Here is a 24,105-nt window from a genome sequence, read left to right on the forward strand (position 1 = left end):
TCCCCTCTATAAAAGAGTTCTCCTCTCTATTTTTTTTGCTGGGGATTTGCACATGGCTCACCATGGTTGCAGACCCTGAACTGCAATTCTTTGCTGACCTGGAATAAATCCTTTTTTTTTTTTAATATTTTAATTAATTTATTTATTTATTTTTGGCTGTGTTGGGTCTTCGTTTCTGTGCGAGGGCTTTCTCTAGTTGCGGCAAGCGGGGGCCACTCTTCATCGCGGTGCGCAGGCCTCTCAATGTCACGGCCTCTCTTGTTGCAGAGCACAGGCTCCAGACGCACAGGCTCAGTAGTTGTGGCTCACGGGCCTAGTTGCTCCGTGGCATGTGGGATCTTCCCAGACCAGGGCTCGAACCCGTGTCCCCTGCATTAGCAGGCAGATTCTCAACCACTGTGCCACCAGGGAAGCCTGGTGGAGAAATAACTGTCAGTTTATTTGTTTTAGGTCAACATGACCTTGTAGTTCCTTTATTTAAGAGGTGGAGTCTTTTTTACAGTGCTTTGAATTTGAGCCTGGCCATGGAAATCAATCTAACCAGTAGAATAGGGCAAAAATGACAGAGTGCCAGGAAAAATAGCAGAAATAGTTGTTTTCTATCTTTCATCCTTAAATTAAAGGGAATAATTCTAGTATTTAAAAATTGATTATATTTTTTCTATTTATTTTCAATTGATAACTTTCATTAGATTAAGAAAATGTCCTTTATTCCTAGCTTTTAGGATTATTCCTGATTTTTTAGAAATTTGTTTCTTTGTTGTTGTTTTATTAAATCATGAATAGGTGTTGACTACTATAAATTGCTTTCTCTGCATCCACTGAGGTTATAAGAGTAATAGTTATACAGTTTTAAAAATTTGAATTCTTGTCTTCTTTTAATACTGTTGTTTTTAATTTACTAATATTCAGAAATAAGACTAGGCTGAAGGCTTTTTATTCCCCTGTCACCTTTGTCTTGTTTTGATATCATTATTATCATAATCTTATAAATTAAATTGGGTAATGTTTCTTCTCCCTTTCTGTCACCCTTCCCCTGCCTATCCCCCTCCTTGCCATCCCATAACTAAGTTTGTATAAAGCATAATTATTTATTTTTTAAAGAATTAATAGAAATTATCTCCAAATCATCTATTACTTATGTCTTTTAATATGAAGAACTCTGTTTACCATTTCAATTTATTTTATACTAGTAGCTTAATCAGATTTTCTACATCTTGGGCCAATTTTGGTCATTTTTTCCCTCTGGGTTCTAAAATGTTATCCAGGTTTTAAGTTTCAATCTAGGTTTTAAAATTTAATGGCATAAAATTATTTATATAATTTTAAAGTGTTCCACTGTCTCAGTTATATTTTCTGATTTTACTTTTTGTGCCACTCTTTTTCCTTTTTTCCCCTAATTTTGATCCTAATGACTACATACATCCATGAAAATTTTGGTGTATTCTAATACCAACTATGAATTTATCCTATTGAAAATATGAACTCCATCAAATGATTCATACCATTAACTGAGATATTCCAAATTTTAATTATAGAATTTAAAAATTAGATGTGTATACAGCTTTTTTTTTTTTAAAAGATTTATTGATTGATTGATTGATTGATTGCTATGTTGGGTCTTCGTTTCTGTGCTAGGGCTTTCTCTAGTTACAGCAAGCGGGGGCCACTCTTCATCGCAGTGCGCGGGCCTCTCACTATCGTGGCCTCTCTTGTCGCGGAGCACAGGCTCCAGACGCGCAGACTCAGTAGTTGTGGCTCACGGGCCCAGTTGCTCCGTGGCATGTGGGATCTTCCCAGACCAGGGCTCGAACCCGTGTCCCCTGCATTGGCAGGCAGATTCTCAACCACTGCGCCACCAGGGAAGCCCCTGTATACAGCTTTTGATAGTTCACATTTAATTTTTTCTATTTATTCTTTGAGTCATAAAGCTATATTTCAATAAATTAAGGTTTGTAATAAATTCAAATAAGTGCAATAAAACCTGCAGAGTCTTGGTATTACATTCATTGAATACTTAGATTTGAAATTTCCAATTGATTTTGAATAAAATGCAAATAAAATTTAGATGATTCATTTATAAAATTTCAACTCCACTCTAGTACACTTAGTTTGATTGACTAAAATATTATTTAAACGTTCAAAATTTCTATAATATCAATGATGAGCAGAAAAGAAATACATACACATATATGTATACATATGTGTATGCATATTTTTAAAAATTGCAAATTTTGACAATGACTGCTTCTGCTTCAATTGATACAATATCTCATCTCATTTGGAAGAAAGTCTGAATTATGTGTGTACCACAATTAATCCCAAGTCATTTCTGTCCATAGCATTTTTTTTCTTAGCAGCTTTATTGATATATAATTCACCCATTTAAAATCTACAATTCAGTGGCTTTCAGTATTCATCACCACAATCACAAAGTTATGCATTTATCACCACAATCAATTTTTTTACTATTTTCATCATCCTCAAAAGAAACCTCTTATCCATTAGCACTCCCCATTTCTCTCTTCCCCTAGTCCCAATCACTAATCTATACTTCTATATTTATGGATTTGTCAAGTCTGGTCATTTTATATAAATGGAATCATACTATGGTGCTATATTTGTGTACTAGCTTTGTGTGGGGTTACGTGTTCTTTTTCTTAGGGTATATACCTAGGAATGGAATTATTGAGTCATATGGTAACTCCACGTTTACCATCCTGAACTGCCAAATAATTTTCTGAAGAAGCTGAACCATTTTATACTTCCATCAGAAATGTATGAAGATTCCAATTTTTCCACCTCCTTGCAAACACTTGATATTATTTGCAGTTTTGATTACAGCCATCCTAGTGGGTGTGAAGTGGTATCGTATTTGGTTTTGGTTTGCATTTCCCTAATGATAATGATGGTGAGAATCTTTTCATGTGATTTTATTGACTATTTGCATAACTTCTTAGAGGAACTTCTGTTCAAATCATTTGTCCATGTTTTAATTAGGTTATTTGTTTTTTCACTGCTGAACTGTAAGAGTTTTTTGTATATTCTCGATAAAAATCCCTTATCAGATATTTGATTTGCAAATATTTTCTCACATTCTTTGGGTTGTCTTTTTACTCTCTTGATGATATATCCTTTGAAGCACAGCGTTTTTAAAATTTTTTATGACCTTCAATTTATCTATTCTTTTCTTTTGTTGATTGTGCTTTTGGTGTCATAGTTAAGAAGGTTTTGCCTAGCCCAAGGTTATGAAGATTTACTGCTATATTTTCTTCAAAGAGCTTTATAACTTTAGTTCTTATGTTTGGTCTATGATCCATCTTGAGTTAAATTTTGTGTATGGTATGAGGAAGCAGTCCAACTTCATTCTTTTGCATATGTGGATATCCAGTTGTTCCAGAGCTATTGATTTAAAAAGACTTAATATCATTGAGATGGCAATACTCCTCACATGTTCTACAGATTCAGTGAAATTCTTGTCAAAACCCTAGCAGACTTCCTTCAGAAATTGACAACTTAATCCTAAAAATCATATGGAAAACTATGAACATGGGATGAATGAATATGGGACATCTTTCTTTTTATTTATGTTGTCTTTAATTTTCTTCGAAAATGTTTTGTTGTTTTTCAGAGTAGGATATTTTCTATTCTTTTTGTTAAATTTATTCCTGAGTATTTTATTATTTTTGGAATTGTTTCTTAATTGTGTTTTCAGATTATTCATTGCTAATGTATAGAAATACAATTGATTTTTATATATTGATCTTGTATCCTGAAACATTGCTAAACTCATTTATTAGTTCTAATAATTTTTAGATTCTTTAGGATTTTGTATATACAAGATAATGTCATCTGCAAATAGAGATCATTTTACTTTTTCCTTTCCATTATGAATGCTTTTTATTATTTCTTCTTGCCCTGGCTAGAACCTCCAGTATAATATTGCATAAAAGTGGTGAGAATGGTCATCTTTGTCTTGTTCTTCATCTTAGGGAAAAACATTAACTCTTTCACCAATAAGTATGATTTTAGCCATGGACTTTTAAAAAATGCCTATTATCAAACTGAGAAAGTTTCTTCTAGTCCTAGTTTGTTGAGTGTTTTTATCTTGAAGGAATGTTGCATTTTGTTGAATGCGTCTTCTACGTCTAATGAGATGATCACATAGTTTTTGCCCTTTATTCTCTTGATGGTGTGTATTACATTAATTGATTTTGTATGTTAAAGCAACCATATATTTCTAGTATAAATCCCACTTGGTCTTGGTATGTTATCCTTTTTACTAATAGATGGATTAAGCTTGCTAGTATTTTATTGAGGATTTTTGGATCTATATTTATAAGGAATATTGGTCTGTACTTTTTCTTTGTCTGTTTCAATATCAGAATAATATTGGCCTCGTAGAATGAGTAGGGAAATGCCCCCATCTCTCCTATTTTTGGAAAAGTTTCTGAGGAAGTGGTATGAATTTGCCTCTAAATATTTGGTAGAATTCATTAGTGAAGTTGTTTGGGCTTGGGCTTTTCTTTGTGAGAGGAAGCTTTTAAATTACTGATTCAATCTCCTTACTTGTTAAATGTCTACTCAGATTTTCTATTTCTTCTTGCGTCAGTTGTGGTAGTCTGTGTCTTTCTAGGAATTTGCCCATTATAGTTTTTATAGTATTCCCTTACAATTTCTTTTTATTTTGGTAAGGTTGGTAATCATGTCCTCTCTTTCATTCCTGATTTTAGTAATTTGATGTTTCCCTTTTTTTTTTTTTTCCTGGTCATTCTAGGTAAAGTTTTATCAATTTTGTTGATCTTTTCAAAAAAACAAATTTTGGTGTTGTTTATAATCTTTATTGTTTTGAATTCTCTATTACTTTCATTTATGCTGGAAACTTTATTATTTCCTTCCTTCTGCTTCCTTTGAGTACAGCCAGCTCTTCTGTTTCTAGTGTTCCAAGTTGGAAGGCTAATATGTTGATTTGATACATTTTTTCTTTTTTAAATACAGACATTTGCAGCTATACATTTCTCTCTAAGCACTGCTTTAACTGCATTCCATAAGTTTTGCTGTGTTATGTTTTCATTTCCATTCAGTTTAAAGTAATTGCTAATTTTCCTTGTGATTTCTTTTTTGACCCATTAGTTATTGAGTGTGCTGCTTAATTTCCACACATATGTGAATTTCCCAAATTCCTTTCCATTATTGCTTTCTAACTTCATTCCATTGTGGTTGGAGAACATACTTTATGTAATCTCAGTCCTTTAAGATGTATTGAGGCTTGCTCTAAATCCTAGCATATAGCTTATCCTAGAGAATTTTCCATGTGTTCTTGAGAAGAATGTGTATTCTGTTGTTGAGTGGAGTGCTCTAAAGATGTCTGTTAAGTGTAACTAGTGTGTAGTGTTGTTCGTCTTATATTTTCTTGTTGCTCTTCTGACTAGTTCTGCTATCCATTGTTGAAAGTGGGATATTGAAGTCTTCAACTATTGTTACTGAATTGTCTATTTCTCATTACAATTCCATCTGGTTTTGCTTTATAGATTTTGGGGTTCTGTTTTTAGGTACATAAATGTTTATAATTGCTATATCTTCTAGATAGGTTGACACTTTTTTCATTATAAAATGTCCCTCTTTATCTCTAGTAACTTTTTTGTTTCCTAGTTTTAAAGTCTATTTTGTCTATTAGTATAGCCACTCTTGTTTTTTTATGGTTGCTTTTTGCATAATGTATCTTTTTGCATCCTTTTTACTTTTTAAACTGTTTGTATTTTTGAATCTAAAGTGTGTCTCCTATAGACAACATATAGTTAAATCTTGCTTTTATACCAGTCTGACAATCCCTGCCTTTTGACTGGATTGCTTAATCAATTCATATGTAGTGTTACATTGGTAGGGCTGGATTTATGTTTGTCATTTTACATTAATTTTTGTATATAGTTCATGTATTTTGTCTTCCTCTGTTTCTCCTTTACTGCTTTACTTTTTAATTAAGAGAATATTTTCTAGTGTAACATTTTAATTTCTCTAATTTTTTTCACTTTATTCTTTATTTATTTTCTTAGTGGTTGCCCTAAAGTTTACAGTATACATACTAACTTATCAGAATTGACTCTAGATTTATCTTAATTTAGTGCCAATGGGATATAGAAATATTAATCCTAGTATCTCTATTCCTTCCTCCCTTTTTAAATTTATTATTATTATACATATTATATCTTATTACATCTTTATATGTTACAAACTCAACAATATATTGTCATAAATATTATTTTATATAACTTTATGTCTTTTAGGATATATGAGAGAATATATTAGAGCAAGAACTAAATGTCACTTCTGTTTCTATTCATTTGTTCCTGTGGATTAAACTTACCACCTGGAGTCAGTTCATTACAGTTTTGTTCTCATCTGCCTCCTTTGTATGCTATTATCAAATATATTACATTTGTATATGTTATAAGCCCATCAATACAATTATATACATATTTTGTATGTATTTACTATTTAAATAAGAGAAGAAAAAAGAAATATACAGTTATATGTCTTTTATAATTACCTATATAATTACCTTATTGGAGCTCTTTGGTTTTTTTGGCATGTGTGCATTTGAATTATTATCTGGGGTCATTTGCTTTCAACCTAAAGAGGCTTCTTTAGTATTTCCTGTAAGGCAGGTCAGCTGGCAATTCTCTTAGTTTTTATTTATCTAGAAATGTTTTTTGCCTTCATTTTTGAGAGATAGTTTTACTAAATGTAAGATCCTTGTTTGACAGTTTTCCTTTCAGCACTGTAAATATGTTATCTCACTGTCATCTGGCCTCCATTGTTTCTGATGATAAATGAACTGTTAATTTTATTGAGGTTCCCTTATATGTGGTGAGTCATTTTTCTCTTGCTGTAAGGTTTTTTCTTTGCTTTTCAACATTTTAAGTATGATATGTTTGAGGGTGTATCTATTTGGGTTTATCCTAGTTGGAGCTTGGTGAACTCCTTGCATTTGTACATCAATGTTTTTCATCAAATTTGGGAAGTTTTCAGCCATTATTTCTTCAAACATTTTTTTCTGCTCATTTCTTTCTCTCCTCTCGTTCTGGTAACTCCATCGCACATATGTTGGTGTGCTTGATAGTTTTCCACATTGCTCTGAGGCCCTTTCATTTTTCTTTATTCTTTTTATTATCTATTCTTCAGATGGCACAACTTTATTGATCTGTTTTCAAGTTCCCTAACTGTTTCTTCTAACAGTTCAAATCTACTATTGAACCTCTCTGGAAAATTTTTTCATTTAGTTATTTCACTTTTCAACTTCAGAATTTTTATTTGGTTCTTCTAAATAATTTCTATCTCTTTACTGATATTCTTTTTTACTAAGACATTGTTATCATGGCTTCCTTTACTTCTCTAAGCATGGTTTCCTTTACTTCTTTGAATATACTTACAATCGCTCCTTTGAAGTCTTGTTTGCTAAATTTGACATCTGGGTCCTCTCAAAGGCATTTTCTTTTGCCTGCTTTTTTTCTCCCTCTCTATATATTGCTCTCACACTTTACTGTTTCTTTGCATGTCTCAATATTTTTTTGAAAACTAGACATTTAAATAACATATTATAGCAACTCTGGATATTGATCTATCGTACTTGAATTTCTTTTGTTGTTTTTATTGTTTATTTGTTTAGTGACTTGGCTATACTACTTCAGTGAAATCTATTTTACCTGTAGTGTGCATCCTTTGATATCACTCCTCAAAGAGCACAGCCTTGGGCATAAACAGTCACCATGGGATGACAGTGGTTTTAACAAAGTTCTCTTTAACTATATCTTTCTCTGATCCCTCTGGTAAGCTAGTCTCTCTCTTTTAGCTAGTCTTCCTCTATTGGTATCACACCCAGCTTTTAGACTCCACTAATTGTCTATTGATTGCTGTATTATTTCAACAATACCTTGGGGAATAGACTGTTCTACAGTCTGATTCAGTTAGAGTCAAGCTTCTTTACAGGGGTAGTTTTCGAGGCCAGTCTTTTGTTCCAACCACACGAGGTGTTTTCTTAGCTTTATCTTTCCTTGTTTCTCTCTGTTAAACATATAGCTGATCTGTGATTTAGCTTGTAGCTTTCATGGACTACCAGCCTCTTCTTAATTGTCTGCCACCAAAATCTTCATTGTATTTGACAGTGCCGTTAGGCTCGAACTTCCCTATACTCTCTCCAAATAAAATCATTTCCCTTAGGAAGAGTTATGGAGCTTTCTATTCTTGCAGCCTGCCTGTCCCCCTGGGTAAGAACTCTGAGCAACCTCTCCAGATCATTATTCTGCACTGATATTTATGTTCATATTATCATCACAAAAACTATTTCATTTCAATGATGAACTTTTAAACCAAATTTACTATAATATTCACTATAATGTCAGATGTTTAATATTTTACAGAATAAAACTCTAAAAGCTTTACATTGATTCCATGAATTCAATAAAAAAAACAAACCATTATTAAAATTAATTGAGTTTCTCTGCAGTGTCTGATATTTTTAAGCACACTTTATTTTACTCAGCAGGTACCATGCATGCTGTTCAAAGGGAGGTACCTTTGTGTCAGGAAAGAAGAGGGAAAGAAAGATGGCTTATCTCTGTCTTTTAAATTTAATCACGAATTAAAATAACAACTCTTTTCACTGCAAAGATGTGTCACATTATACTAGATGAGATGATGGTAAAGTCTGGAATTACAATATGGAAGTCACCACGTCCATTCTGGATTTTCAATACAATAATAACAATGCATACTACTACTACTAAAAATAATAATATACATTATATATATAACATTGTATATATAATGATATATATATATATATATATATATATATATACACACATACACATATATATGTGTGTGTGTGTGTGTGTGTGTGTGCGTGTGTGTCTGTATTCCAACACTAAACTAAATGGAATTCCAGATATGGAATAAGCTGGAACTATTCTGGGAAAACTGGAACATACAGACAATACTCTCCATATACTGATTTGATTAAAAAGTGACATATTCACATGGTATCTTTCTCTGTTTATTTGGGTCCTCTTTAATGAGTTTCAGAGAAGAGCCAGAACTCCTGAAAATTTCAAATGATGAGGTTTTCTTTGTCCCACACTTTTACTCACTCTCCAAGGTCTTCCTCCCCACAAATCCAATACTATCATTGACTGGAAATTTTATTCCCAACTTATCAAACATGTTAAATTGAATTATTAATATTTTATATAGTCAGTGCTCAGATGATGTATAATTTTTTTGGCGGGGGGACTTACCTTTACATCTTGTCTTCTACTTCTGTTTTTGGGACTCATTTTAAAGGAGATAAACTTTCTGAGTCCTTATGTATCTGGAAATTTCTTTGTTTCATCCTCACTTCTGAGTGATAGTTCAGCTATCACTCAGGTACAAATTTCTAAATTAGGTACAAATTTCTAAATTAAAATGTTTTTGCCTCAAAATTTTGATGATATGACTCCATTGTCTTCTGGCACCAAAACCACTGATAAGTAATTAATCTTCACTGCAGATTCTTATTTGTGTGTAGATACCCTCTTTTTCCATTGTATATTTTAGGATTGTCAAAGTCCTGAAGTTTTCATCTTATGTACCTAAGTGTAATTATTTTACTGTAATATTTCTCAGCACGTGGTAAATTTTTTCAAACTCAGGACTCATATCTCTCTTTAGCTTCATAAAATTATCAGTGATCTTCCCTTAAAATGTTTTGTTTACATTTATCTTTAATATCTCCTTCTGGAGAAATTTCTTAATTTATCATCCATATCTCAAGCCATATATTCTAGCACTTTATCTCTTTGTGTTTAATTCTGGGATGAGTTCATTGTATTATTCCAGTGGATTTACTTTTCCTCTGTGTTCACTGTATTCAGCCTGCTTTAAAGTTTTATTTTTTTTTATTTCAATAACAATTCTTCATCTACAATGTTTCTAATTAATTATTTTTCATAATTATCTGTTCTTGCTGCATAACCCCCTTTTTCTTGTTTTAAAATTTCATTCTTCTCTCATGGTTGTAATCCCTTCTTCATCTTGCTAATGAAATCAAAATAACTTTTTTAAAAGTCCTTTCTGGTTGTACTAGTATGCTTATTTTCCTTAGTCAGCTTTTCTGTTTACCAAGTTTGTTGTTTGTCTTTTGTTATCTTTGTTAAGTGCTTGTATAGCCATTTTCCACAAGATATCTCCTCCTAGGGCATCCTGGTCTCTTACAGCAAGTTTGTGGTGGCCTCAACACAGGCTCTGCTGGTGGTCTGGCTCCAGAGCAGGCCTGGCACTCAGGGTTGCAACTCTTCACAGATCCACTTCCAGGTTTGTTCCTGCTAAGGCACAGATCCAGACTCCCATAACTGTACCAGCTGTGCTGCAGGAGCCCCAAGCTATATGGCAGGAGGTACTGCTGTTCTAAGCTCAGCCAAGAGAGTAGAAAGCAGGTGGCACCTTTCCCAGAACCCAGTGTCACTCAAGCTGTGCAGATGTGGTCCTGAGCTATGTGCACAACTTGTGTGGGCATAAAGATGCCAGCACTTTTTTTCAAGCATTCACCTGAGTCTCAGCCCTCTCCTACCCGTGGGCTAACTTCACAGCTTCAGACTTCTGAATTTTATTTGTTCCTCATTGCTTTTTTCTTTTAGTGGAATATCCTTATTCTACTCTACAGAGACCTACCTTTCTTATTTTCTAGAATAACTATGTTTATTAACTTAAAAAATGTTTTGCCATATAGTCAAATGATATACAAAATATTTTATTTCCCACTAGTCACTTAGGAAAAGAGAAAGGCTGATTCAATTTCAATTGATCAACATTCCAGTTCAGGTGTATCCTGAATTTTGAAACCTGGTTTCTCCACTGAAAAGGTCAGAAACATCTAGTTTTGTATTACATTCAATTCTTGGAAAAACTCTGGCTGGGTGTACCCAGTGATGTGGAGGGATGGGCATGAAAGAAGTACCTGTGGGGAGGACAGATCTTCCAAATGTCATGACATATCATTTTACAGTATTAAAAAATCCTATTGATTAATATCACCACTGCTCTCATGAGAAAAATCATTAAGTATTTGGAAACTGTCAAGCTCACAGTGGGGACACTGCTTTTGCAAAATTCTAAGTTTGCTTGAAATCAAACTATAGCCTAGCTCACACAGCTAGTACAAGTCCACCACAACTCGCCTGGGTGCCTTTTGTACCTGCTACCAGTCTTTGCTTTCATATCTTCCTTCCCACTGACAAAAACACACCAGTGGGCACTCTGATCCATTTCCTTCAAGCCCAATAGAAGGATCTGTCTTTAGCGCCAAACAAAGATTTCACCACCCCATTCACCTTTCTGATCTGAGGGTCATGCCACTTTCTACACATTGGAAAGATTGTGGTGATGAATATAATGAATGATTTCATTCTTCACTTGAGACCCCACCCTCCACAAACAGAGAGTGTCACAACCTTAGCATATAATCATCCCATAACAACAGCTGGGACAAATAGTAACAAGAGGGTTGTTCTGTCACACCTATCAACAAACTGAAACGGTGTTAGTTCTAAGTTTGGTCCTCCATAAAGCATAACAACAATGTTATTAAACAATGTTTGGAGCCAAACTTTACAGAGTCCACTACCATAGATGGGGTCAGTATGCAAGCCAAAGTCAGGAAAGAATGGGCACCTTGAAAGAACGAAAAAGACTCTCTGTTCTCTTAGGGATTTAATGGGTGGGTCTGTTACCTTGCCTACAAGCTTTGTTTTGGGAGAATAACTAGTTGCTTATATCATTCTCTGTGATGCAAGGACCACAAAATTGAGGGCAACACATTCATATTCATTTGGAAACATTAAAACTATCCAGAGCATGGAACTCTGAAGAGGCTTGAGATGAAAGGCGGGAAATCAAGGGAATAATTTTTTGAGGTTAAAAAAAAAGCGCTTATTAAAAACAAACAAATGAAACTAAATAATAAAACTAAATACCCAAAAAAAAAAAAATCCAATGCTTGTTTTAAAAAATGAAGAAAATCCACACTGAGGGATTTGAGAAAGCTTCTCCATTAGGAACTAGTAGTTACCCAGTAGGGTAATCAGGTTTGCCACTTGGTCTGCACAAGCATGCAGTCTGAGTCATTGGAAAGAACCTGGGCTTTGGGCAAACAGATCTCCACCTTGACAATTATAAATTGTGTGTTCTTACACTAATGGTAAGATTATATTCCACCTTTATAAAAATATACACAATGACACTTCCCAAAGCCCTAAATTTCTTGTAAAAATAAAATTAGGTAGATGAAAGCTCAGAGCATGGTGCTTGGCATACAGTAGCATTTGATGAATGACAATTGCCTTTGGTTTCTTAGTTTTCTAACTGAAATCTCAAACACAATATGAATATTGTGTTGTATATAGCTTTAATGACTTTAAGTTACCGTAAGTGACCTTATTCCTAGGTAATTGAAATGTCTTTCTTTATATAAGTTGCTTTCTTTATAAGTTGCTTCAAACTTTTTTTTTTCAAAAAAGTCAAGGTATAATTAAATATCTTTAAATAAATGTCATTGTTAACTTCCTTTCAGCAATTTTAGCAATTCAAGTTATTTTCTGAATATCCCTAGTTGTTTGTTTAGGGTAAAAAACAAATATGGCTTAAAGGACCACATATAAATAAACCAAAATTGCCCCAGTTTTACCTGTTTTAGCCACTATTGTTATGTGACTATGATCTCCAGCTGATTCCAGGAAAGCAATGTCAGAATCAGTGAGCCATTATTTTCTGTCTCTTTGGTCAGGCGAGGGGAGGGGAGCCTTTCCCTTACATAATTATTCTAGGATTAGTGGTGCACCAACCATTTTCCATCTAGAGTTTACAGGCCAGAATCCCTAATGAGGCACATTGGATGATGAGAGAACATTTGATGAATATATAAGAATAAACAATAGGTAAAAAAAGATTTTGATTTGAGTTCTAAATTAATTCCTTGGCCATGAAAACACACAAAAAATGTACAAGGAGTTAAAACTTCTCCAGTTGGAGCACGTATTTTGCTAGAAACAAATATGGGTCTATGACAAAAAGAAACGGAGATGAAGGGATAATTTTTGCCCCTTTCAACAGATTATTGATTCCTAAAGCATGTCAACCTCACTCTGTGAGATTATGCTCTTTAGCACTGCCATGCATTATGAATGGGACACACATGGCAGGCTGTTTTGTAAAAGCAGAACTGGAATAAAGATGTAGCAATACTCTACTCAAATAAGGAAAATGCTAAGTTTTTTGCTATTTGAATATATGAATGTGAAATGTTCTTAACTGGCAGAGAGTTACAGAAGTGTAGATATAACTCTGGAAGCTTTGCAAATTTAAACTCATGCTTGTTTTTTGTCTTCCTTAAATATGCCCCTTGGGTTCTATTAAAAAGTATTACTAATAAAATGTGGAGCGTGACCAACATAGCTATAAATTCTTGAGAAACAGTTATGCATGCTTGATGCCTGCTCCTTCAATTATTATAACACTGGCACTTAAGGAAAAACAAATAAACAAGGAAAATAAAAGCACATCCCCACTTTCCAAAATTATGGCAACAATAGCCAAAAGCAGAATGAAGAATCAAGATCAGGGGCTTTAGAATAAGACAGGATTCCAAGTGCTGGTTCAGCTACTTCATTATATGACCATGGCAAATCAATTCACTATAAGCCTCAACTTTTTGCATCTATAATATAAGGATAATAAACTTACTAATCTCATAAGGGTGTTGTGAGATTTAAATAAGATGATGTTTCAGAAATGCTCAACAAATATTAGCCCTTATTACCATAATAGATAAACATTATGAACACTAATATTTAAATAAAATGATGAAAATCCTATACTGAAACTCTCTATTCAAAGATTATTTTCAAATCTGCTTGATAACAACCACTATGTTTTAAAAAATAATGTCCCATAAAACCGCGGTGGGGTGGGGATGGTGGTGTGCTGAATTGGGCGATTGGGATTGACATGTATACACTGATGTGTGTAAAACTGATGACTGATAAGAACCTGCAGTACAAACAAACAAACAAACAAACAAAAAAACAACTAATACTAAACTTTCTTTGGGTTATTTGTATGGAAATATGTTAATATAAATGTTTCAGACATTACATGAAATTTCTAAAAATCTTGTATGTTCTGGTATAATGTTATAAGTCATAATTCTAGTTATTACTTTAAAATATATCTCTCAGAAATAACTAAATTTCCTTGTCAATTGCATTATTATGAACTTTCATCAAATCTTTAACCGTGGTCATTTTTAAGTCTTTTGTCATTTACAGACAGTTCTGGGTGTACTCTGATGCTTTTGCAAAAATGTTCCTATAAAAGGGTTTCATCTTCAAGGAATTCATGGAAAAGACTCTGACAAGTACAGGTTTCTGGTAACTGATGATACTACTGAACTGAATGAAGAAGCATTTTCAGAACTCTAATGAAACTCTGATGAATTCATAAAAGTGCTAACAAAAGATCAAGATGAAAAAAAAATTAATTACATGGGACTGAGTGAACTGATGAGGATGATTATAATTTTTGTGACTTTCTGTTTGAATAAAAAAAAAAATCCCACAAGGACTCAGAGGCAAAAAATATACAAATCAATTTTCACTGCAAAGTAAAGAAGCTGTTACAGTGGAGGATTACTGGACTGAATGTCAATATTATGACATAGTATGAGTGTGTTTCGTGTTTGGTAATTGCAACCATTGTTGCTTTTGTTGTGGTCATCCATTTACAATGCTTGGTGTCAGTTTATTTACCTCTTGAAAAATAAAATACAGTGTGTGTGTGTGAAAAAATAAAAATAAAATAAAACGGTAAAAAAAAAAATAATGTCCCATGATACTCAAATATAAGAAGGTAATAATTATTTAATACCTCTCTTTTCTTCTAAGAGTTATTGTTTCAGCTAATACATTTAGGTGTTTAATGCATTTTAATTTAGTTTTTCTATATGATGTGAGGAAGGGATCCAATTTTAATTACTTGTATGTGGATATCTGCTTGTCCAAGTAAAATTTTTCAAAAACACTGTTCTTTCCCTATTGAATTATCTTAGTACATTTCTTCAAAATCAATTGACTATAAATGTAACGGCTCATTTCTAAACTCTCAATTCTATTCCACTGAGGGAAATACACACACACACATACACACACACACCTATCTTTATGCTTGTACCACATAAACTATAGTACTATGGATACCATAGTTCTGTAGTAAGTTTTGAAATCATGAGTTGTAAGTCCTCCAACTTTCTTTTTGTTCTAAGATAGTTTTGGCAATTCTGGGTTTGCTGCATTTCTGTATGAATTTTAAGATAAACTTGTCAAGGTCTACAAAAAAGGCAACTGCAATATTGATAAGAATTGCATTGAATCTGTATAACAATTTGGATAGTGTTTCCATCTTAACAATGTTAAGTCTTCTGATTTATGACTATAGGACATTTTCCCATTTATGTTGGTCTTCTTTAATTTAATACAAGTTATATTGTTATTTTGTTAGATTTATTCATAAGCATTTTATTCTTTGTTGGTATTACTGGAAATGAAATTGCTTTCTGATTTTATTTCAGATTGTCCATGCTAATACATAGAAATAAAATTGGTAATGTATATTGATTTTTGTATTCTGCAAAAAATATATAATAATAATAATGTCCCATGATACTCAAATATAAGAAGGTATTAATTATTTAATCACATAGAAAAAAACTTAATGTCCCTATACATGCTTTTTCAGAAATGTCAAGGACTAGCTAGTCCTGGAGATGAATCAGATAAATTTGAAACTAAATAGGTTTTTCTAAGGTTTAAAATAATTAACACAGGGGCAAAAAATGACTGTGCCTCTATTTACAAAGCTTGCTTCAGTTAAAATCTGGATTTGTCTGTGACTGACTACAGTAGAATGAGGTATTAATGACATCTGGATAGCTCTAGGGGCTTGAGGCAAGAGGAAAGACCTTCAGCAGCAAGGAACATTCAAGACAGAATGGCAAAGGTAGAAGAAAGGAACCCAAATGAGAGCAGGTACAGGTTTTCCTTTCCTATCTCTTTCCCTCATATTCTTGCCCCACTCCTTTCTCTTGGTGCTAATTGAAAACTAGATGACTTCTTTCTACTTCTTTCTACTAAATTAATTTAAAAGCCAAAATTACCCTCAATTTCAGCATCCCTAGGCCTTTCAGTTTCCCATCTGTTTTTATAAGCTTTATTGAGATATAATTTATATCCCATATAGTTTATCCATTTAATTCACATGTCTTTTCATTTCTTCTTTTCTCCCAAGAAGAGTCATTTAATTAGCACGCTTGGTGCTTTGCAGGAGACAAGCCATTTCAGCTTAGTACACCACTCCCACGCTCTTCTACGTTAAAAGGTTTACAGTCCCAGAAGACAACATGGACCACAGGCAGAATCTTGCCACAGACTGGGACTGGATCATCTTAATATTTTTTATTTCATTTTATAATTTTGAAATCAGTACATCTTGAAGAATTTACTTGGAGAAATCAGAGAAAGATAAAGAATCAATATTTATCTATCACCTATTAGCTGTTAGCCTGAGGTAACAACTCTTCTCAAGTTGTATTTTTTCATCTTTATTTTCTGTTGTCAGTGTGTGTGTGTGTGTGTGTGTGTGTGTGTGTGTGGTTTTATTTAGACTTCTGGCATGTCTATAACCTAATATAATTATTTTTCAAAATGTAATTGGTCATAAGAATTCCTTCTTATAGCTACACCATCATTCATTAAATATTCTCATGTTGTTGGATGTTTAGGCTGTTTCCAACTTTTTGCTATGATAAATAAATCTGTGATGGATATCTTTGAATATTTCTCTGAAAGCCTCCTTGTATTGCTCTTTAGGATAAACTCCTGGATGTAGTATTTTGAGACCTAAGATAATGTCTGTTCACAAGCTTATATCTGAAACAAGTTTTAAAGTCTATTTATTTGTGTTTGAAGAAATTTACTCAGGTTTACGATCTCATCTAATGCCCACAGTAAACTAATGCCATTTTCTAAGTTCGTTTCAAGCCATACAGAGCTTCCACTAAAAAGTCAGAAAATTTATCATAAAGTAGAGGAGGGGGAAACTCCTTCAAGTAGTTTTTTATTCAAAAAAAAGTAAATTTGGGGTGACATCTTAATGACCTAAAAGAACTTATATTACTCTTAATGTACAAAGAGGAATTCTCATTCATTCTGACATGGTGTATCACATATTTTTATGACTATCCTAAGTGTCCTGTGAAAGATGTATGTTATGTGTCCTTTGTTTTGTGTGTGTGTGTTTTACAGAGACAAGGAATCTTCCTGCCTATCTTTAAAATAAGTGTAAGTATGAATTATGAGACACATACAACAGAAACATGATGGAAATACAACTGCCCTTGTTTTGCAATGTAATATGTGATCCCTGATATTGATTTCTATCTTGATTGAAAGGGCACACATTAGGAAGATACTAAGGCAGATTGGCTGCAATCTGCACACTCAGAGAAGAACTATGACTTATTTAAATTTGTTCCAACCACAGTCATAAAGCCCAGACCCATGCATAGTTACTCATTAATGTTCACGTTTTGTAACAAAGGTAAGTCATTGTAAAATAATCAATTATTAAGTAACCAAATCGGAAATAAATTAGGGAGGAAATGGAGGAAACGCACTTAGGTGAAAGATGGAGAGCCAGAGCCAGAAACATTTCTCTGAATATATACATGGGTGAGAGGAAAGGACTTTCATAGAAACCTGCCTGAGGAGATCTATGGCAACACAGTGATTCCTTCCTTCTCGTTGCTCTCCTTCAGAACCAAAGCCACACCTAAAGCAGGTAGCTAGGTGCACAGTCAGATTCTCCATAGCCTATTTCAAACACCACCTCTGTATAGATTATTACACAAGCGTTGATGTGTGATACTTCATCCTTGATTTTTTTTTAAAAAAATAGCTTCCTAAATTTTAATTAGATGTGCGGTGTTATTGCAAAGCCACAACTAGTAATGACTGACTCTAGATCTAATGAAATCATTTTACTTTCTGCCAGTCAACACACATTTGGGAGAGACATTCAGCAATACCACAAATCCGAATGTACCGCAGGAATGATGATTTCACCAAAGAAGGGCTCATACTGCTACCCACACGAGAAAGTAAAGCAATGGTATTTTCTCGTTCTTTCACTGAGGACAGTCATCACCTCTCAGCCGTTTCTCTGCCTTCTCCCTACCTTACCTTTGAATTCTGCACCTGTAAGCTCTGAGTCAATGGTGCTGATGCAATGCTATATTAAGCTTTCAGGAAGTGGAACAGCCCTAAACAAGGTGTTAAGGAGAATCTAAGTTTGAATGGATCCTGAAGAGATCATCTGCCCCGATGAAGGCTTTTTTCAAGTTTTAGGAAAAAACCTTAAACCAAGGTAAGCATCTGACTTCTAAAGAAGGAAGTTTATTCATTTAACAGTGAGTTTTCTAGTTTCCAATGTAAGGTTCTTCACGAGGTACAAGAAATACAACGATAAATAAGACATGGTCCTGGCCACCGGAGGTCACAATGCAGTAGGAGTAACATCAATACTATCCCCTAATGTGGTCACCTTCAGTGCTGTCCCACTTGTAATCCGTACTGTTCTTTACTCATCACGTATCTCATCTAGGTCCTCTGTATTGCCATTCTCCTTCTCCTCTGTCACTATCTTGTTACACTTCAAAATTTGCGATGTGATGCTTGAAAGAAGACTTTTCTACTTTAAATAAAGGCACCCACTGTCACCCCATGTTAGCATCATGTATTTAAATTTTACATAATATTAAGGCATATTTTATGCCTTACATGGGTCTTGTTAAACAGCTTTGTTTCAGCTATAAACAATGACTTGATACAGCCTCATATAAAGTAAGGGCTACTAAAAAATTAATAAACTAGAAAGAGGTAAGTCCATTGAAGGCATGGTAAAAAGAAAATGCCTTAAACCTCCTCTTCAGTGTAGTCCAGATAGCATTTATTGGAGCCACTTGTTGAAGTGAGTCATAATATCCAAGGGACATATTCAAAAGGGCACAGAAGCTGTAGAGTAGATTTTAAATCATCTACTGATAACCAGGGAAAATATCATGGCTTCAGGCACCACTCTTTATTCAATATGGATTAGATACCCTAGAACCTATTGGTTTTTAATGCAGAGAGAAAAATTTGGTAACAGAGGGGTAGAGGGCTTTTAATCCCTACTAGCATGTAGACTCTGAATGTCATACCCATGTCTGCCTTGACCAGACCCTCCAGAGAGTTGAATAGACAGCATAGGGGTGTAATAATAAATAGAAAAAAATAGACTGGATGACCAGGAAAAAATAGCCTAAATGGCCAGGAAAAACTATAGAGCATATCCAAAGTATGTAGAACTTTTGTTTCAGGTCCTAGTTTTTAAAAAATAAGAATGAATTTAAGTCAATAGATGGTTCAAGCAAAAATTAAGCAGCTCAGCCTCAGAAATCAGATGATCAGACCATAAAGAACTGAAAAAATAATTTGTTCTTGTTTTACAAAGCATTAAAATAATTAAATAATAAGCATGAGAAATACATGGTTACTGAAACCAGGCTCTCTGGTGAAAAAAATTATATGAAGATGCAATAGTCTGTGAGAATTGAGGCTGGAAAAAGCAAGTCAACTGGGAAACCTAGCCAAGCCATATAATGGAAATCAAATGCATTGAAGGATAAAGGATGATCATGGCAAGTCCACTAGGCACATACCAGAAACACAAGCTCAAACAGAAAATACAAGCTGTGAGAAACATTTATTAATGATGCTTAAGTTTATATGTGGAAAAATTCAACATTTATGAAGTTAAGACAATCATTCTATTTTTAGAGCATAATTTTGCCTCTACTATATGGTGTATTTTGTTTTCCCAAAGATGTTTTCTCATGTTACTCAAAAAGTACTTTCAAAGATGACAAAGAGTGGAGTTACAAGGGAACAACAAGTATGAAACAGCAAAGCTTCAGAAAAAAAAAACCACAATATTTTTCTTACACAATTATTCAAAATGAATGCTGCAGCAAGAATAGGCCATCCTTCATTAGCACTGGTTATGCAGAGGCAAAAAGGAAACATATGGAACTTATACCAACCAATAAGCGTCAGACATGACAGGACTGCTCAATCCACACAGCTTCGTTCTTAAAAAAGCTATTTAGGGCTTCCCTGTGGCGCAGTGGTTGAGAATCTGCCTGCCAATGCAGGGGACAAGGGTTCGAGCCCTGGTCTGGGAAGATCCCACATGCCACAGAGCAAGTAGGCCCATAAGCCACGACTACTGAGCCTGCGCGTCTGGAGACTGTGCTCCGCAACAGGAGAGGTCGCGATAGTGAGAGGCCCGCGCACCGCGATGAAGAGTGGCCCCCACTTGCCGCAATTAGAGAAAGCCCTCGCACAGAAGCGAAGACCCAACACAGCCAAAAATATAAATAAATAAATTAATTAATTTTTAAAAAATCTATTTAACAACACTCATGTAAGGCATAAAATATACCTTAATATTATGTAAAATTTAAGTACATCATGCTTACATGGGACAGTATTGGGTATCTTTACTTAAAGTAGAAAAGTCCTCTCAAGTACCACATTGTGAATTTTGAAGTGTAACAAAATAATAAAAGAGGAGGCGAATGGCACTGATTGTATAAACAATTGTTTTGTATAAACAAACTCACTCTCATGGTTTTATCCATGCCTCAGTGTCCGGTACCATTGATGCTAATGACTTCCAAACCTATCACTCCAGATTATAGCTTTCTCCCTCACCCCAAATCCACATATCTCAATCCTCTACTGGACTTCTCCACCTGAATATACCATGAGTGTTTCAAATTTAACAAGTTCAGATGGGATTCATCATCACCTCCCACCCTCTCATCTTCTTCCCCCACCCCCAAACCTTGCTTCCTTTCTGTATGCTCTTCCTTGTTACTGGTAACACCATATGCCCAGGATCCAAAGCCAGAAAGTCTTTCTAGTCTACTTTCTGTTTCTGTTTGATTTTCAACTATTCCTGTATTAGTTTAGAACCACTTCAATGCTACTTCCAGTCTCATCCTTGCCCAAGGGCTACCAGAGTAACCGTTCTAAAATTTAAATTTATTCCAAGCATGTTATTCCAATGCTTACAGCTATTTAAAGGTTACCCATAACCTACAGGATAAAATCCAAATCTTTTCATTTATTTTGCTGTCTGGTCCTTCCCAGATGCTCAATTTCATTTTTCACCACTCGCAGACAGGCATCTATCATTTTGAAATAGTTAAAATTTTTTGATATATGCATAGTGTTTTATAGCTTTAATCTACCAAAAGTCCTCTTCCCTTTCATTCTTCCCAGGGAGTTTCTGTTCATTCTGTGGGATGGGACCCACTCAATCATTTCATCTTCAGAGTCAGTAAAACACAGCTGTCACTCCTCCTCAGTGGCTCTTTCTCTCTGTCTCTGTCTGTCTCTGTCCTTCTGTCTCTGTGTGTCTCTGTCTCTCTTGGACTCTGTCTCTCTCTCTCTTCTCTCTGTATTGTCTCTTTCTCTCGGTTTCTCTCTTCCTAGATGATACATAGCCAGACATATACATATCTACACACACATACCTCTAATACTATGTCAGTGAACTGTATTACCCTAATTTGTTTGTACTCCTTTCTCCTCTGCTAGGCTCTGAATTTCCCAAGAGCTGAAACTATAATTTATGTATCTTTGTTTTCCAGAACCTGATGTAGGCCCTAATATATGTAGTGGCAAAATTAGTATCTGTTCAAAAAATGAATGAACCCAAGGAAATGTGTACAGACTTCTACACTACAGCACTGTTTATAATAGCAACAAATTGGAAATAACATTCATATCCATCAACAGAAAATGGATACTTAGTCAACTGAGTATTATACAACTAGTGTTACGTGTATTTACATGAGCAAATCTCCAAAACATAATGCTAATCAGAACAAGTTGCAGAAATGTACAGCATGTAGAATTGAAAACATACATAATATTCAGATCTAACAAATCTGGTTGATGGTCGTATAGGTGTTAACATTGTTTTCTTGCTATTTTTGTGCATATTTTAAATATTTCACAATATAAATTTCTTAAAGACTTGGCCATAAAAACATAACAGAGTAATAATAACAATGGCCAGAGACATTTCTTGAAAGGGCCTTTCGCCTTTGTGATATACATATATGTAACCAAGTAAAATTAAGTATAAACAACACATCATTTAACAATATAAAACATGGTTCAAAGGAAATCTGTATTTTTTCATAATAAAGAAAGGTCTTTGATTTAATAGCTCTTTACCGAAGCAGTTCGTTTGGATACTGCTATGGACACTTGCTTTATTCATGAAAATTAGGAAGTATATATATGTGTAAGAAAAGAATCTCCAAAGAAAAAAAATCAGTCTCTGCTTATCATGTACTGATACCATCAAATGAAAACACTTGGAGTTGAAAGATTGCCTAAATCCATGCAATTATAACAAGCTGAAATATATATATATATATATGGGTCTCAAGTAAATGAAGAAAAAGAAATTAAGCCTTGGGATGCTTCCAGATGCTCATTCTGGGGGGAATGTTTTTGCTTAGGATAACATGGGTCAAGGAAAAATATAAGAGTAAAAGTTTATATACACCTTTCACAGCATATATATCAAGGTACCAGCAACTTAACTAAGCCCTTTAGTGCTAGATGATAAATTTTTGTATATTTTCATTTAAAGCATACTGTAGTATTAGTCATAGAGTCATAACATGACAAAGTGAAGGGAAGAGAAACTACATTCATTTAGTACCAATCATGTGCTAGACACTTAACTCTTATAGCAGACTGTACCACTAGTATTATTAGCTCCATTTTATAATAGTTGAAAATGAAGTCCAGAGAGTTAAATCTGATTTTTAAGGTTAAAACTGAAATTGAACCCAGATCCTCCTTACTTTAAAGGCAAGCTTCTTCTACTACAATACCCTGCCTCATATTCTAGTCCCTTTCTCTTTACCCCACAGAATACCATCTTCTTGTATGTGTATCCCTAAAGCCTCATAGTGTACCTATTTGTAATAATAACAGGCCTAGAGAATGGGTTACAAGTGATACTCATATATCAACTTTGTATATGTTAAAACTGTTTAATTATACACATGTAAGGCATGAAATATTATATATACATATATGAATACTATATACACATATACAGCTTTTGTTATACACAAAGGTTTAAATGTTAATTTTGGTTTTGAGAATACAAGTAACCATTCATAAGCAAAGAAAAAACTTAACACCAATATAATAAATATTAAAGGTCCCTTTTGCAAATAATCTTAGGTATTTACAAAGATGATTACAGTTGTTTAGTGCAATATTCATAATAGTAAAAAACTTGGAACAATCTAGAAGTCCAACGATCAGGAACTGAATAAATAAATTACAGTATGCTCATCATATAGAATACTATGGAGTCATTAGAAATCATGTTTTGGGGACTTCCCTGGTGGTGCAGTGGTTAAGAATCTGCCTGCCAATGCAGGGGACATGGGTTTGAGCCCTTGTCCAGGAAGATCCCACATGCCGAGGAGCAGCTAAGCCCGTGCGCCACAACTACTGAGCCTGCGCTCTAGAGCCCGTGAGCCACAACTACTGAGCCTGTGCTCTAGAGCCTGTGAGCCACAACTACTGAGCCCACGTGCCTAGAGCCCATGCTCCACAACAAGACAAGCCAACACAATGAGAAGCCAGCGCACCACAATGAAGAGTAGCCTCTGCTCGCTGCAACTAGAGAAAACCCGTTTGCAGCAATGAAGACCCAACGCAGCCAAAAAGAAAGAAAGAAAGAAAGAAATCATGTTTTAGAATAATGCATTTTATGAGAAACACAGTGTAGAGACCTAAAATACAAACTGTACACACCAGCTGAAAGAACTATTGTAAATATTTAGATTTCCATACAAATACAAAATAGCGGAAGGCC

At 34.3% G+C, this 24,105-nt stretch overlaps 1 protein-coding gene and 1 long non-coding RNA gene across 12 annotated transcripts in view; one reads left to right on the top strand and one right to left on the bottom strand.

Moving 5' to 3' along the window:
* Positions 1-24,105, top strand: part of LOC309627955 — a 166,729-nt gene that overhangs the window by 108,122 nt on the left and 34,502 nt on the right. The gene's annotated exons all lie outside the window — the stretch shown is intronic.
* MTHFD2L (methylenetetrahydrofolate dehydrogenase (NADP+ dependent) 2 like) overlaps positions 1-24,105 on the bottom strand; it is a 145,643-nt gene that overhangs the window by 38,572 nt on the left and 82,966 nt on the right. The window contains exon 7 of one of the 9 annotated variants that reach the window (XM_082390265.1): positions 112-23,909. The exons of the other annotated variants lie outside the window; for them this stretch is intronic. Coding sequence (XP_082246391.1) covers positions 23,788-23,909 — 122 coding nt within the window. The 3' untranslated portion in view covers positions 112-23,787. Of the gene's footprint in view, positions 1-111; positions 23,910-24,105 lie in introns of those variants that run through there. 9 annotated transcript variants of the gene reach the window in all.

Source organism: Balaenoptera borealis (assembly GCF_965194805.1).
Source record: "Balaenoptera borealis genome assembly, chromosome: 4".
Classification (NCBI taxonomy): Eukaryota; Metazoa; Chordata; class Mammalia; order Artiodactyla; family Balaenopteridae; genus Balaenoptera; species Balaenoptera borealis.